We start from the raw sequence: 13,359 nt of genomic DNA, 5'->3' as shown, positions 1-13,359 counted from the left end.
TGGTGAAGACACTAACAGATGCAAACACAGAAACAGACCCATAGGCACGCTCCAGATGTCTCTTGGCACACCTGCACAGATGGCCACGCTGACTGGAAAAGCCATTTGTTGTTGTGCATCCCCTCAAGCGGTCAATAAATGTGTGTGTTTAGTCTCCCAGTGAACATCCTCTCCAGGCTTCCCCAGGACTGCACTGTCAATCCTGACCTGACCTTTCACCATCTTCTCCTGTCTTTCTTTCTGTCTCTTACTCAGTTTCACCCTCACTAGCTTAGGTTTTCTCTCACACACACACACACACACACACACACACACACACACACACACACACACACACACACACTCAGCTGCAGTGGAGCGCTTCCTTCAGACTCCTGGAGGGCAGTCTGGAGACTAACATGCAGCTAAGTGTGTCAGGATTTGAACAGCAGCCCTGCTCATCAAATGAATCCATCCTGGTAGGTTCAGGAATAACTTGATGGATGGATGAACGTGCAGAACCGTAGCGCAGAGCTGTTGTGATTAAGACTGCATGCTTGTGGGATCACATGTGGAGTGTACACCTCTGTTTTCCCCCTCTGTGAGTCCAACTCTGCTGCCTTAAGAAAAATCATTAAGGTGTGCTCTACAGTCTGTTTAAACAAAAGGAACATGTTGTTGTCCTGCCTAAGTTTCTTCAGCTGCCTTTCTCTCTTGTTTTCTTTCCTTCCTTTGGTAGTCTGACATCTGTCTCCTGTTCCTTTATCTTTTGTTTAGACTCCTTCAGCTCCTCTCATTCCTCCCTTGGTCAAACATCATGACACCACCTGATAAAAGAAAAAAATACAGTGGCCATATTTGAGGCCACAAAAAAGACAAAACCAAACTCCCAGCACATTCACTGGTTTCCTTGAGCCATAGCAGTGGATCCTTTACAGCTTACGTCTTCACTGTCTTGACTGATAACCAAAGGAAATAGATGTCTTTTGTCACCTGTCATCTAGTCATCATTTATCAGATTACATTGCAGTAATACCACATCCTGTCCCCCTTGTGTCCTTCAGCCCAGAGCCTCCCATACAGTCCCCTGTGAGCCGTAATGGTTTCGACACGCAGTCAGACGTCTACAAGATGCTGCAGGACTACGTGGAGCCCGTCTCTGAACCCAAACAGTCCGGCTCCTTCAAATACCTCCAGGGAATCCTGGAGGCTGAGGACGGAGGTAGGGATTTCTGTGTGGGCGTGTTTCTGCGAATGCTTTGTGTGTTGTGTGATGGTGGAAGAAAAAATACAGCCTGTGGTTCTGCTGCAGCCTCCCTCTTCAGTGTCATGCTTCTTTTTCCAGGAACGGAACAATTACTGTAAACGATTGTCATGTGTTGTACAGACAATATGAATTATATTTTCTTTTCACTGTGTGTGTGTGTGTGTGTGTGTGTGTGTGTGCCCTCACTCGTGCTTTTTAACTGCTGCAGGGGTTTCTGCTGACAATATTTCTCTAATTGACCCGACTTTTGAAAGCAGAAGATTACAAGGCTGTAGCAACAGACCTGCAACTACCAATTGTTTTCCTTATTGATTAATCCATTAATTTTCTCAATTAATGTTAATCTTAAAAAGTCATTTAAAAACAAAACACCAAAATATTTCATCTGTTACTGTGAAGAGAAGCTGGAAGACGTGGACTCTTTCTGTGCTGTCAGTCTTATGAATAAGGTAGAAGGGAAATATTTCCTCCTATGCGACGGGGACTCATGATCCCAGCCAAAGGAACATCTTGTCTCGCTCAGGCAGCTTCTGTCTGACTGTTTTCAGCTCGCCTGTCTCACTGGCATAGTTTTCCTTTTATAGAAAGACACAGACAGCGAGGTTAGGGGACAGAGAGGAAGAGCGAGAGAGAGCCGAGAGAAAACAAGAGACGGAGGGAGCAGGAGAAAGATGAAGCGCTTTAAATAGCTCACACAAGGATGAACAGGGGAGGGAAGTTTGGGTTTGGCAATTTATTGGAAAAAACAACTTCACATAGCACAATAAAGTGAGAAATATGGTTTTCCTGTCTGCCTTTTGACCACCCGGCATTCCAGCTTTTGAGGAGGAGTCATGTGATGCTGACAGCAGCAGAGGAGGGCTAATCCTCTGAACTTAAACATTCTTTTAAGGTTTCATGTTTACCACTAGGGCAGGGCAAGAGATGTGAAAGTCCTAATTATAAGCCAAATGTTGGTATGTTAAAGCGGAAACAGGCTGGACCTCAGAGAAGCGGGCTTGTGACCTCTTAGCTCTGGATTGATGGTGATTAATGTTTCTCTCAACCTCAGCGACTAACACTGAGGCATCCTTAAAGTCCTTTAACCCTTACTGCTATTAGTGGAGTGTTACCAGCTGTGAATGTACGAATCTGCAGTGTCAAAGTCAGCAAGTATGCTCAGCAGTCTTTGTAAAGGTAAATAATGGATTATATATTTTGTCATGCAGTCATCTATTTGTGGCTCTTAAAGGTGCAATATGTAATACGTGTGTCAGTGTGTATCTATGTGTTTGTTTAAAACATTAAAAAATTAACTATAATTATTAAGAGAGTGCAGTAATTACAGTTTTGACGTTATGTCAAAGACACACAATAAACAGACTTGAAGTAATTCACTAGCCTAACAGCATTAAAGCTAGAAACAACCCGGCAGGAGCGCAAGAGTGTCCAGTCTTTGAGTATTTACAGTTCCTCACATTTTCAAACTCACTCTCTAGAAGAAAATAAAGCAGTTTGAAACATAATTAAGGTCTAAAGGTCTCCTCTGAAACCCAGAATAATAGCACTGTGCTCTTTTCAATCAAAGCTTAATAGATCATGTCTATTGGGAATGATAAAGTGGTCTATTTAAATGGCTCTTTAAATCAGCATCTTTGGCCAAAAAGCCATTCAGACGGAAAAACCTCAGTTTCTCATATTTCAGAATAAATCAATCACTGTAGAATATTATTATCCCGGGGCAGGAGAGAAAACTTCCCGCTCCCTTATCACATCTCTGGCTCTACCTTTGATGTGAGAGCCGACAGGATAATCCTGAGCACAAGGAGCAACACTGGCTGTTCCTGCGGAGAGGCCTGGAGCAGAGCCAGACCATACTGTTTCCTTAATTTAGCACTTACCGTTACACTCAAAGCAACGAGAGAGAGGGAGAGCTAAAGAAAGAGACTGATGCTAATGACAGACAAGGGGGGGGTGGAGGGAGGGAGACGCTGCTGATGGATTGAAGAGGTTTAAAGGGCACTCTTTTTGTCTGCTGTCAGTGGCCTTTTAGCTGGGAGACTGGCAGGTTGATTGACAGGCTAAGCCCTCGATGAAACACCTCAGGTTTACATTGGGATCATTTAAAAAGCTACTTGTCTGTGGGCATCTGGTGTCGTTTAATCTGTGTGAGAGAGTGAAGTCCTGCCACGAATGTTGCTCATGTCTGTCCCCTGCTTCTGGTTTGTTGTTTAATAGATCAGTAAAGAGGAGATCAACAATTGAACACATTCGACACTCAGGTTAAAGTCAAATCATCCTGTTTTTCAAGGCATACCTTGCTGGCAGGCTTTTAAATCACCGTAGTTGGTCCCCTTTTGAAGGCGAAAGCACCCTGTAGAGGCCATGTTGACTTTCAGGGGCTTTTAAAGTTAAAGCAAACAAGAGTGTCAGTTTACCCAGAATTCCACAGACTCTGCCATGATTGGATAGCAATGTGGATGGAAGAGGGGTGGAGTGACTGTTACATACTGGTGTTGAGTGAGGCTGTTTGAAGCAGATTGATAGATAATAGAAAGTTGTACCTATTGTACCGATATGAGGGTCTGTTTTTCAGTCTTCACATATGAACAGAACCGTTTCGACGTGTTTACCAGAAGTGAAATTGTTTACTATTGAATATGAAGACTTGGGATTGCGCAGCTTTTGCCTTCAGTAGTGAAAATTGAGGTGAATTTAAGGGGAAGACAAACAGGAGACAAGGTGATGGAGGAGTGTTGGAAAAAGAAATAAACGAAATTCCAGTGACTTCTCTGAAACCTCATCTATTCCCCGAATTCGAAATTCTGAAAAATGTCTTATTTTGCACCTTAGATTGTTTCTTTGCAGAAAAGTGACTTTCCATGAACTTGCTGGGGGTATTTTCAGTGCATGGAAAGTGCTCAGGAGCGAAGCAGGCTGTGTCCTGTCACAGAATAAGACCTCTGTGTGCTCAGACATCCATCAGCATCACCACTGTGCCGAGAAGAAAATGTTGTACTTTCAAAGTTTAACACTTGTCCAGTTATTGATTGCCTCCTGGATTATAACATGTAAACTTGGAATACTCTCTTACAGTAATATTTATCACATTTTCCTCACTTTGCCTCAAAAGTCATATGGAAGTTAAATGAATCTGTCCCAGTGAACCAACTGGGATTTCATCTGAACAGTGTGATTAGAATGATCTGTAGTCATGGCCGCCACTCAGATAGGTAACAGGATGTAGATAAACATTATAACTGTCCCCCTTCAAAGGCACTGCGGAGTAGTTCAGTTCTGTTTCAAGAAAAAATAGAGGGAGCATTCCATTCAGATTGTTGTTCCACAGGGATCAAGGCCGAGCTGAAAAGATACAAGATTTAAAGCCCGAGCAAGACATCCAGTCCAGTGGGGGTAAACGTGTGATTCCTGTGGTGAGGGGCTTAACCCTTCGACTGTCTGTTGGCGCAGGAGAATTCTTCTTTTGACAGCAACCAAAGAGTACGGCCATTGTGATTGTTTTTGTTTGATGTTCTATTTGCTTACTCTTATTCAGAAATCAAGTCATTGCTTTATTTGTCAGAACATTTGCAGAGAAACCATGAAGTACTCAATGCATAGTGATGTGAAACAAAGCAGCGAACCTTTTTTAAGCAAATAATTGAATAATCACAACCCCAAAGTATGTTCAGCATGCTCAGGAACAAATCAAATCTAGGTGTTGTCTCGATATCCTACAATAACTGTCTGAAATTCTGTTATTACAGCTGTTTATTTATCTCTCAATATTGTGTGCCTTGAATTCCCTGAGGCTTCACGCTCTGTTCTTGACAGGTTTGAGTTAGGATGGGGGCTAACATGAGTGTGCGACGGTTTTACAGTATGTCTGCTTGGTGTTAGTCACAGTGGAGGACACACATCGTGCCACGAATGTTGCGGGGTGAGCTATGTGTTGCAATCAGCCAACTTTTCACTGTCTGTCTGCACTTGGCAGCAAAATATATGGTGCCTAAGTAGTCTGGCTATTTAAAAAAGGAAAAGCGAGACTAAACAAGCACTCATTCATTTCACTTGTTGTATCTATTCCTGACTGCCACTTTTATTAGTCAACCTCCCCCTCTGTGAGAGTCATGAGACTGCTGCACATAAAAGCTTTTCCATTAGAGTGCATCATTGGTATTAATCCCAGAAATAACATACCCAGCTAATGTCAGCTCTTAAACACACCACGGAGCAGTCAGAGGCTAACTCTTTGTGAGGGATGGAAAGTACTTTGAGTCAGGTGCCAGATGCGAGGTAATTAGCCTGAGGTTAGTGGCAGTGTTAGGTGGCCTGTTGGCCTGCATAGCCTCTGCTGGCACATCATCAGTGAGGGGCAGTCGTATACTGCAGTTCACAGCTGTGGCCCACTGATCTACCCTGGTGCACATGGAACCACTGGAGTGGCTCCAGATATCCAGTATTAAGTATGCCCCTTTCATGCATTCCAGTCAGGCGTAACTAAACGCTGGATGGTTGAAGTTGATCACTCTTAATAAAAAATGCCATCCGTGGGAAGGCAGCAACCCTTGTCTACCAACAGAATTACCAGCCTCAGTGACCTGCGCATTAGTTTTTGCTAGTGAGTGAGCTGGCATATTCTAGTCAATGTTTTTTCTCATGCATTTACAGAAAGCTTTATTCTCAACATTGAGAATTTTGTTAAATTCGAGAGGAAATATGGTGTTGTGATTTTTATTTTAGTGTATTTACCTGCTCTAACCGTTCATGCCATTAAGATGAATGCCATCACAGACATCGTGTGATTGTAGCGTATTGGTGTGATGGCTGAAGCTTGGCTCTGTGACATGGGATGTTTTCGCTGCCGAGTGTCCATCCAGGTTGACGGATGAGTTCCTTCTAGGAAGTGTCATGATAGAGTCTTGAATGGAGCACACGAGAGGTCAAAGACAGGGAAAGGCATGTGAGAAAGATATTTACTGACTGACCTAAAGGGAAGTGAAAGCAGAAGAAAACAGCTGAGGACGCAGAGAACCTTATGAGCTATCACAGAATTTTTTATTCATAGGCTAAAACAACAGAATGTGCTGCGTGTGGTATTTTCATATCTGTGAATCTTTACCACATTAAGTTTGATACCACCATGAAGAATGATAGCCCATAGTGCTTTGCCCTCGACGGTGGATTTTACATTGCGTGCCACTAGGCTGTATTTGATGAAATCTGCAAACAAGAGCATAAATCTCTTCAAAATACTCACATGTAGACAAAAGCAGTGGAGTGGTCGAGGAATGGGTCAAGTGGCAACATCCTGTTTGTGAAAGCAAGTAACAAAGTTAATGAGAAATGCTGAGAGACATTAAGGCTAACGATGCCATTATGTCAGGCAGGAGATCAAGGGTACTATTTTTCTAGGGTGTTGTTTGGCAGCTGCTCTAAAATATGTGAAAAAACTGTATAATACTGTAAAGTCCAAAATGTTAAGTGTCACAACACTCAAAGTCTTGCTTGCGATAATGAAGTTGTAGGACTTCAAAGAGAAGTTGGTTTGAGCATTCCTAACGACTCAATCCTGACTGGTATAAATAGGGTGGACAAGATAATAGAAACACCTGTCACTATGATGCAATATATTTATAACAAGGCTGTATGACTGATGACTACTGAATTAGTAACACAAGTGTTCTTGGTGAGCTACATGTTTTGATTTGTTGCAATGTGTATGTTGTGGCAAAACGAAGACTATGAACAACATGCAACATAAGCTGTTTCTCACATGGATTCCTGTGCAGTGACCTTATGTCAGCAGAGTAACACACATCTGTGAGGAGGACCAGGAGTTGTGAGAAATAGCTCAGTAGGCAACAGAAACCGACCCCTGGTGCGTCTTTTGAGGCTAGTGTGGGAAATATTAATCCATCTTTGTATCACTTACCAGAGGACTACAGACTTGACAACCGCCATCCTTTAGTCTTACTACCTGGAACTCAAAGGGAATTTCCTGCAGAGTGCAAACACAACTCTCATAAATCTGTAAGGCTTTGTCCCTTGGAAGACACACACACACACACACACACACACACACACACACACACACACACACACACACACACACACGCACGCACGCACATAAACAGGGTTACCTGGGTTACTAGAGGCCCGTATAGAAGATGTTCATACTGCGCCAGCGCCTGGGATCCTGGAAGCATGTTCTACATTTCTAGTATTAATGCTTGTTTAAAAGGTCTGGCCTCTGAATGAGTTACAGTATGTTGTGCATTCCAACCTTCCTGTATTTATTCTGTGGTTATTTTGTTATTTCTAGGTGTGTCCCCAACAGAGAGAATGAGAAACTTAAAGTCTCCAGTCAGGTCTCCAATCCCCAAACTGGGAAGCCCCATCCCCAGCCCCATGCCTGGACTTCAGAAGCTACCCCAGTGTACACGCTGCTGTAATGGCATTGTGTGAGTATTGTACAGATCCTGGTTTGATTTTTAAGTCAATACTAAGAGATAGACTATATAAAGTCATGGAATATTTCATAGAATATGGATGTAATTGTGCCTTACTGGACAGAGACCCATAATAAGAGGTCTGTGATTCATATTTGGTCTTGAAAAATCATTGGTTTAGATCCAAAAGATTTCAAAGTTTCTTTTGAACACTAATGGTACTTCCTTGACACTGAAACAAAGAAGTTAACCCACTCAGGTCGACCTGCACCAACAGGCCTCAGAGTAGTCAGAAAAAAATCTATTCCCATTTGTCATTTTAATGATTAAACCAAGCCATCCTCCACACCCTTTCCCACGAACACACATGCCGTATACACATACCTGCACGCAACCCACATAGTTGCCTATACACAGACTTCCATTAAACATTAAGCACGAGCATGTGCACACGCGCTCTTCTGCCAAAGTAACCACATGCACCGGTAATCCCCCCTCTATAAAACCAGCTGCAGGTAAGCACTGATGTCATCGGCTTACTTTACTTATTAACAAGCGTGCATTGTAGGAGTTTGCAGGGCACAATAAGGCTCTTATGACCTGGGTGCATTTTACAGCCTTTTAAACAAATATAGAGCACTGTGTCAAGACTTTATCCTGCAAATGCTGTGGTTAGATGGGGAAGGCAGTTTAAAAAAAGAAGCAGGCTTATGACTGAATAGTCGCTGGCCCAAATCCCCCAGTCCAGAAAGGAAAGTCTTATTGGGAGCAGTGAATGAACAACGCCCTTAACAGCTGCCGCCACTGTGTGACCGAGTGAAGCAACTTTCAAAAGCACCAGTGCTGATCAGTAGCCAGCCAGCAGAATAAACATGTATTCAGCTCCCAAGTGTGACAGCATGAATGTGTGTAACCTTCCCTCCACCTGAAACTCCTCTCAGGATGTGCTCTTTAAAAAAAAAATCCCATAAATATGACATACGGTGAAATATATTCAAATGCTTGCAGTCGCTATGAAGTAGGATAATTGCTGATCTGCATAGATAAAAGAGAGTTAGGCTGTGAGTCAGTCATAAGATACTCATTATCACTTCCTTTAAAGGGTGTATTTTATCTGCGATGATGACGCCTCCCTGAAAACTGCTCGCAGTGCCTTTTAAGGCAATTTGCAAGTTGCAGTTTGCTTTCTATTGCGTGAGTCTCCGATCATGTATTCATACATTTTCATCCTTCTCAGTAGTGCAACCCCGTGGTGCATCGTAAGGCTGGTCTCCACTATCTTTGTTACACTTTTCCTTGACATAACATATAAGGCTGTTTTCTTCGTGTAATCTTGATTGTTTGTTACACAGAACCATCAGGGAAGTCAAGGCAGCACTTTTAAATAACTGATGCTGCTGCAGCATCTAACTTCTTTAGGAGCCGCCATTGTTGTTTTCAAAGGAACAGTCGCTTCTCTCACTGTCAACGCGCCTAAATCACGCCAGTAACTGCCAGTAGTTCCTAAAAGGACCCTGATTGGTCCAAAACGACTGTTTTTTGGCACGATGGAATGTTGTGAATAAATGGAATGCTGTCAATAAAAATGGAACTCAGATTCAGGCTCAGGGTGCAGCAGAGAACGTACCAAAACAGAAACCACAAGATAAATAAGACGAAATATAAATGTGTCATCGCTACTGTAAACACTTTCAGCTTCTTTAGGCTGAACATTAAGAAAGGGATTAAGGACAGGAAAACTACCTCACATTGAGTCTTAAAAAGATTAATCAAAACCTGGATATGGCTTAAATAAACTTATTTCAAGGAAACTAATATACAGTCGTCAAGCATCACTTAAACCTTTGAAATGTCTGTAGCTATCATTCGTGGCACCACTCTGTGAAGCTAACTCTAGCAACAAAAACAAATCCAATATTATCAGTTTTGTCAAAAGGATCATAATTTGTAAATCTCTGTAAAGTAATGACGAGCAACATTTTAAGGCACAGGGTTTCTCTGTGTTTTCTACATTTTGTTAAAGCCTTCTTAGTCTAACACACTCTGTTTCCCTTCATGTCTCCATCCAGTGGCACCATCGTGAAGGCCAGGGACAAACTCTACCACCCTGAGTGCTTTATGTGCGACGACTGCGGCACCAACCTCAAGCAGAAAGGCTACTTCTTCATCGAGGACAATCTGTACTGTGAGACCCATGCCATGGCACGCGTCCAGCCCCCAGAGGGCTACGATGTTGTTGCTGTTTACCCCAACTCCAAGGTGGAGCTAGTCTGAGATGGAGATGGCGCTGGCTATACTGTAATATAACTGGGAGAATGGGGCTACTGAGAATCCAAGCATACATTTATCTGGCTGTCCAGCAGGAATGCAGATCTTGGATCAGTTTTGCCTTTGGGAGAGTCCAATGAAATTTGTGTTTCAGTGATCCAAGATCAGCACTGCTGCACTGACAGACTTGATAAATGCTATGTATATTGAGTATATTGAAATATGTTGACAGAACAAGGCCTGGATCCAACGAGTATCCCAAAACTCAAACCCATGAAAAAAGGCTGACATTCTATGCTGTATCCCAGCCTCATCTCTCAATCAGTGTGTTTACATCAAATTCTAGACCCAAGAAAAATTCTGAACAAAGGTGTTCCCATGCACGTCCATATCCACATCACAAGCACAGCATATTACTGGAATGTTCCACCAAGACGCAAAGACGTGCACAAAAAAGTGGGCAGAAAACAATGTGACATTTATGCAGTTTGAAATTACACCACCCGGCATACCTTTCTAACAATCAGGACGAGTTTATCACTAGCATCAGATTCAGTGTCTAATGACAACCCTTAAAGCCTTAGAATAACTTTAAAGTGCTAGTGTGTGTGTGTGATATCACAGGAGAATTGTAGCTGACTGGTGCTTTGCTGTGATGAACTGTGCAGAGGACTTGGTGGTTTTTCTGCCACCAACTCCAAAACACACACCGCCAAGATGTCACTCTGTGTTCTGCAAAGTCATTTAAGGTATAATGATATTTGTTTAAACTTTGGTTAAGGGGTTTAAAGGTTTCATCGTCTTTTTAACTATCTTGCAGTTACACATTATACTCCTGTTGTGGATGGACTTTTTCATTTTGCAATGTACATCTATGCAGTTTACTTTTCAGACTTTCTATGTTTGCAAAACTGGGGAGCATCTCTGTTTGATGGTCACTTTCTCACTTTTCAGTTATGCGAAACAATAAGCAAAAATTCATTATAAGCAGATCTCTAACAAGTGTACTTGTGCGTGTCTGGAACGTGCGACAGTATGTTTTGGTGAATGGCTTTACTGAATTATAACCCACCATAAATGCCTCCGTATGCAGCTATCCAAGCACCACCTTCTGAAATGTAAACAAAGCCCTGTAGGAGACGTCCTCAAAGTTCTGTGAGGAGCTATAGGTCTCACTGAGAACCACTTTAAAGAATTTCTCCCAGATGTGATCACAACAGCCTCAATTTCTAAACAACAAATTGTAAGAGTAGAGACTTTAATGATGAAGCGATTTAGCCTGATGCGCTGCATGCATGCAATGATGGCATGTGGGATACACATTCGCAGAAGACTGTAACTCAAGCACCTGACTGAGAGAGGAATTTCAACTCTCACTCAAGTTCACACCGAAGAATTTCAGTTCATAAAAACAAGAGCGCAGAGTTCACTGGGTCTGTTTATTAAAAACACTCCATTCTGACACCAATACGCTCTCATGACAACTTTTAAAAATGCTCGTGTGCATTTGAGACAGGAGATACGGACCACAGAAAACTGTTCGAGACTCGTAAACCAGGACTCCACAGCCTACAACATGTGGGAGTAATATTCACTTTGTTTAGCTTTTTGGACCCACAACATAGATATATTACAGTTCCTCGTTGGAAGAGAGAGAAAGACAGAAGTTGGAAGTATGCATAGTTGTATTCCCTTCCTACTATGAACTCAAATTTCTGGCCGCAGCCGAGTCCATGAAATGAAATATACTTTTACATTTCCTCTGAAAGAGGGGGAGCAGAAAGGGAGGCAGTGAGGCGGAGATGAGAAAGAGAAATGACAGGACGGCATGTATTCTCTTTTCTTGACAGAAGGACAGAAACGTGTCATTATGACTGCAACGTGTGGCCAGCAGCGTTGGCTTATTGTGAATAGTGGAGTGAACTTGAAGGTGGAGAGGAGTGTTCTTTTTCTTGATTTTACAAATCTTTCTAAAAACTTTTTTAATCTGAAATAATGAATTTTGCAGTGCCGATATCCACCATTACTTCTCAATATCAACAGTGATTGTACCTGCTGGTATGCCGTCGAGTTATCTTGTAAATTATGTGAAAATTCTATTGCTACCACATTGTTTCTTTGGTATTGTATATATTTGTTTTATTGTGATTCAACATACAGTGTATAACATGTCCTCTGCATACCCATGTCTTTAATGATTTCTTTGACACAAATCCTCTTCTTGTGTTTAACTTATTGTTCTACCAACACGTGTTTTTGTTCTGCTGCTTCTTATTTGCTTTTTTTTCTAGGATCTAAATAAAATGAGAAGTGCATTACCCTGTCATGATCGTTCACATTCTTCACTGGTCTTAACTGCAGGATGGCCCACAAAAATTCATGTGCGGCGCTGTGAAAAACAAGTTTTACACCCTAGTTCTGACATGGCAGTTTTTCTGTAAGACCACCAGGCTGCAATATGTGTGACTTGCAACCTAAATCCTCACACATGCACCTCACAGCAGCCTTAAATCTGAGCATAAAATTGTCAGGGCACAAAACCTGGTCTCGTGTTTTCATAGTGTTGCGTCTCTTACAGCTTTATTGCCCACGAGACAAAGTGTATTTTTTGAGGCATCCTGTTAAAAACAGCAGAATTCTGGGTGTGAGGTAATACACACAAAGTCTGTCTCTGTTCATTAAACTACAATTAGTGAGGCTTGTGCCTGGCCAGAGTATAAATTACAAGACTGGAGTAAGCCTTTATCTTTGTTTTAAAAGTGTCTTGTTACACTGTTTTAAGAGGAGCGACTTCTTGACTGCGGAGTCCTGGACTAATTTAAATTAGACTGATTTCAACCATTTATTCCAGACCTCATATGTTAGAGTATATGCAGACAGCTCTGGCCTTGTGAGGCTCTGAAAACATGGATGGCATCATAAAAATGTTTATGAAGTGAACACCAAAATCATTGTAGTGATCAGGACTTGGTGTGTCTATAGACACCAAGTCTAGTGTTTAGTTTTCATCTAAATTACTGGGTGGATTGCTCCCGTCAAGAAGCATGTGTGCTGTTAGGGGTTCTTGTAGTTCTTCCATGTCATGCTACAGTCCACATTAGCCACGCATCTCCAGTGACAGACAGCGTTAATCTGAAGTTAAACCTGCATCCAGCTCTAATCTCTCTTCAGGAAATAGTTTAATTAGTTCATTTATATAAGGCTCTATGTGATACTGATACTGATACATTCAACAACACTTTCATCCAAACACCATCATCAGTTGTAAAAAGTGACAGTGATCTTAATAAACCTTTTTAAAAGCTCACAACCTGGACGTCTTCAAAACTGAATCCACATTAACTGTTACAAGCCATATCTGAAAAAGCCAGTTTGCGCATATCTGGTTAAAAAGGGCACTTTGGCCAAGATGTA

The 13,359-nt window shown here is 42.0% G+C and overlaps 1 protein-coding gene across 1 annotated transcript in view; it reads left to right on the top strand.

Annotated features, from left to right (window-relative positions):
- Window positions 1-12,263, top strand: part of pdlim4 (PDZ and LIM domain 4) — a 45,450-nt gene extending 33,187 nt beyond the window's left edge. The window contains exons 5-7 of the mRNA XM_070983625.1: window positions 1,044-1,201; window positions 7,551-7,689; window positions 9,747-12,263. Of these exons, the coding sequence (XP_070839726.1) occupies window positions 1,044-1,201; window positions 7,551-7,689; window positions 9,747-9,951 (502 nt within the window). The 3' untranslated portion in view covers window positions 9,952-12,263. The remainder of the gene's footprint in view (window positions 1-1,043; window positions 1,202-7,550; window positions 7,690-9,746) is intronic.
- Window positions 12,264-13,359: the final 1,096 nt, after the last annotated feature.

This window comes from Chaetodon trifascialis, chromosome 16, assembly GCF_039877785.1.
Source record: "Chaetodon trifascialis isolate fChaTrf1 chromosome 16, fChaTrf1.hap1, whole genome shotgun sequence".
In the NCBI taxonomy this organism is placed as follows: Eukaryota; Metazoa; Chordata; class Actinopteri; order Chaetodontiformes; family Chaetodontidae; genus Chaetodon; species Chaetodon trifascialis.
Note: the sequence above shows the minus strand (reverse complement) of the source record. Positions and strands in the feature narration are given on the sequence as shown.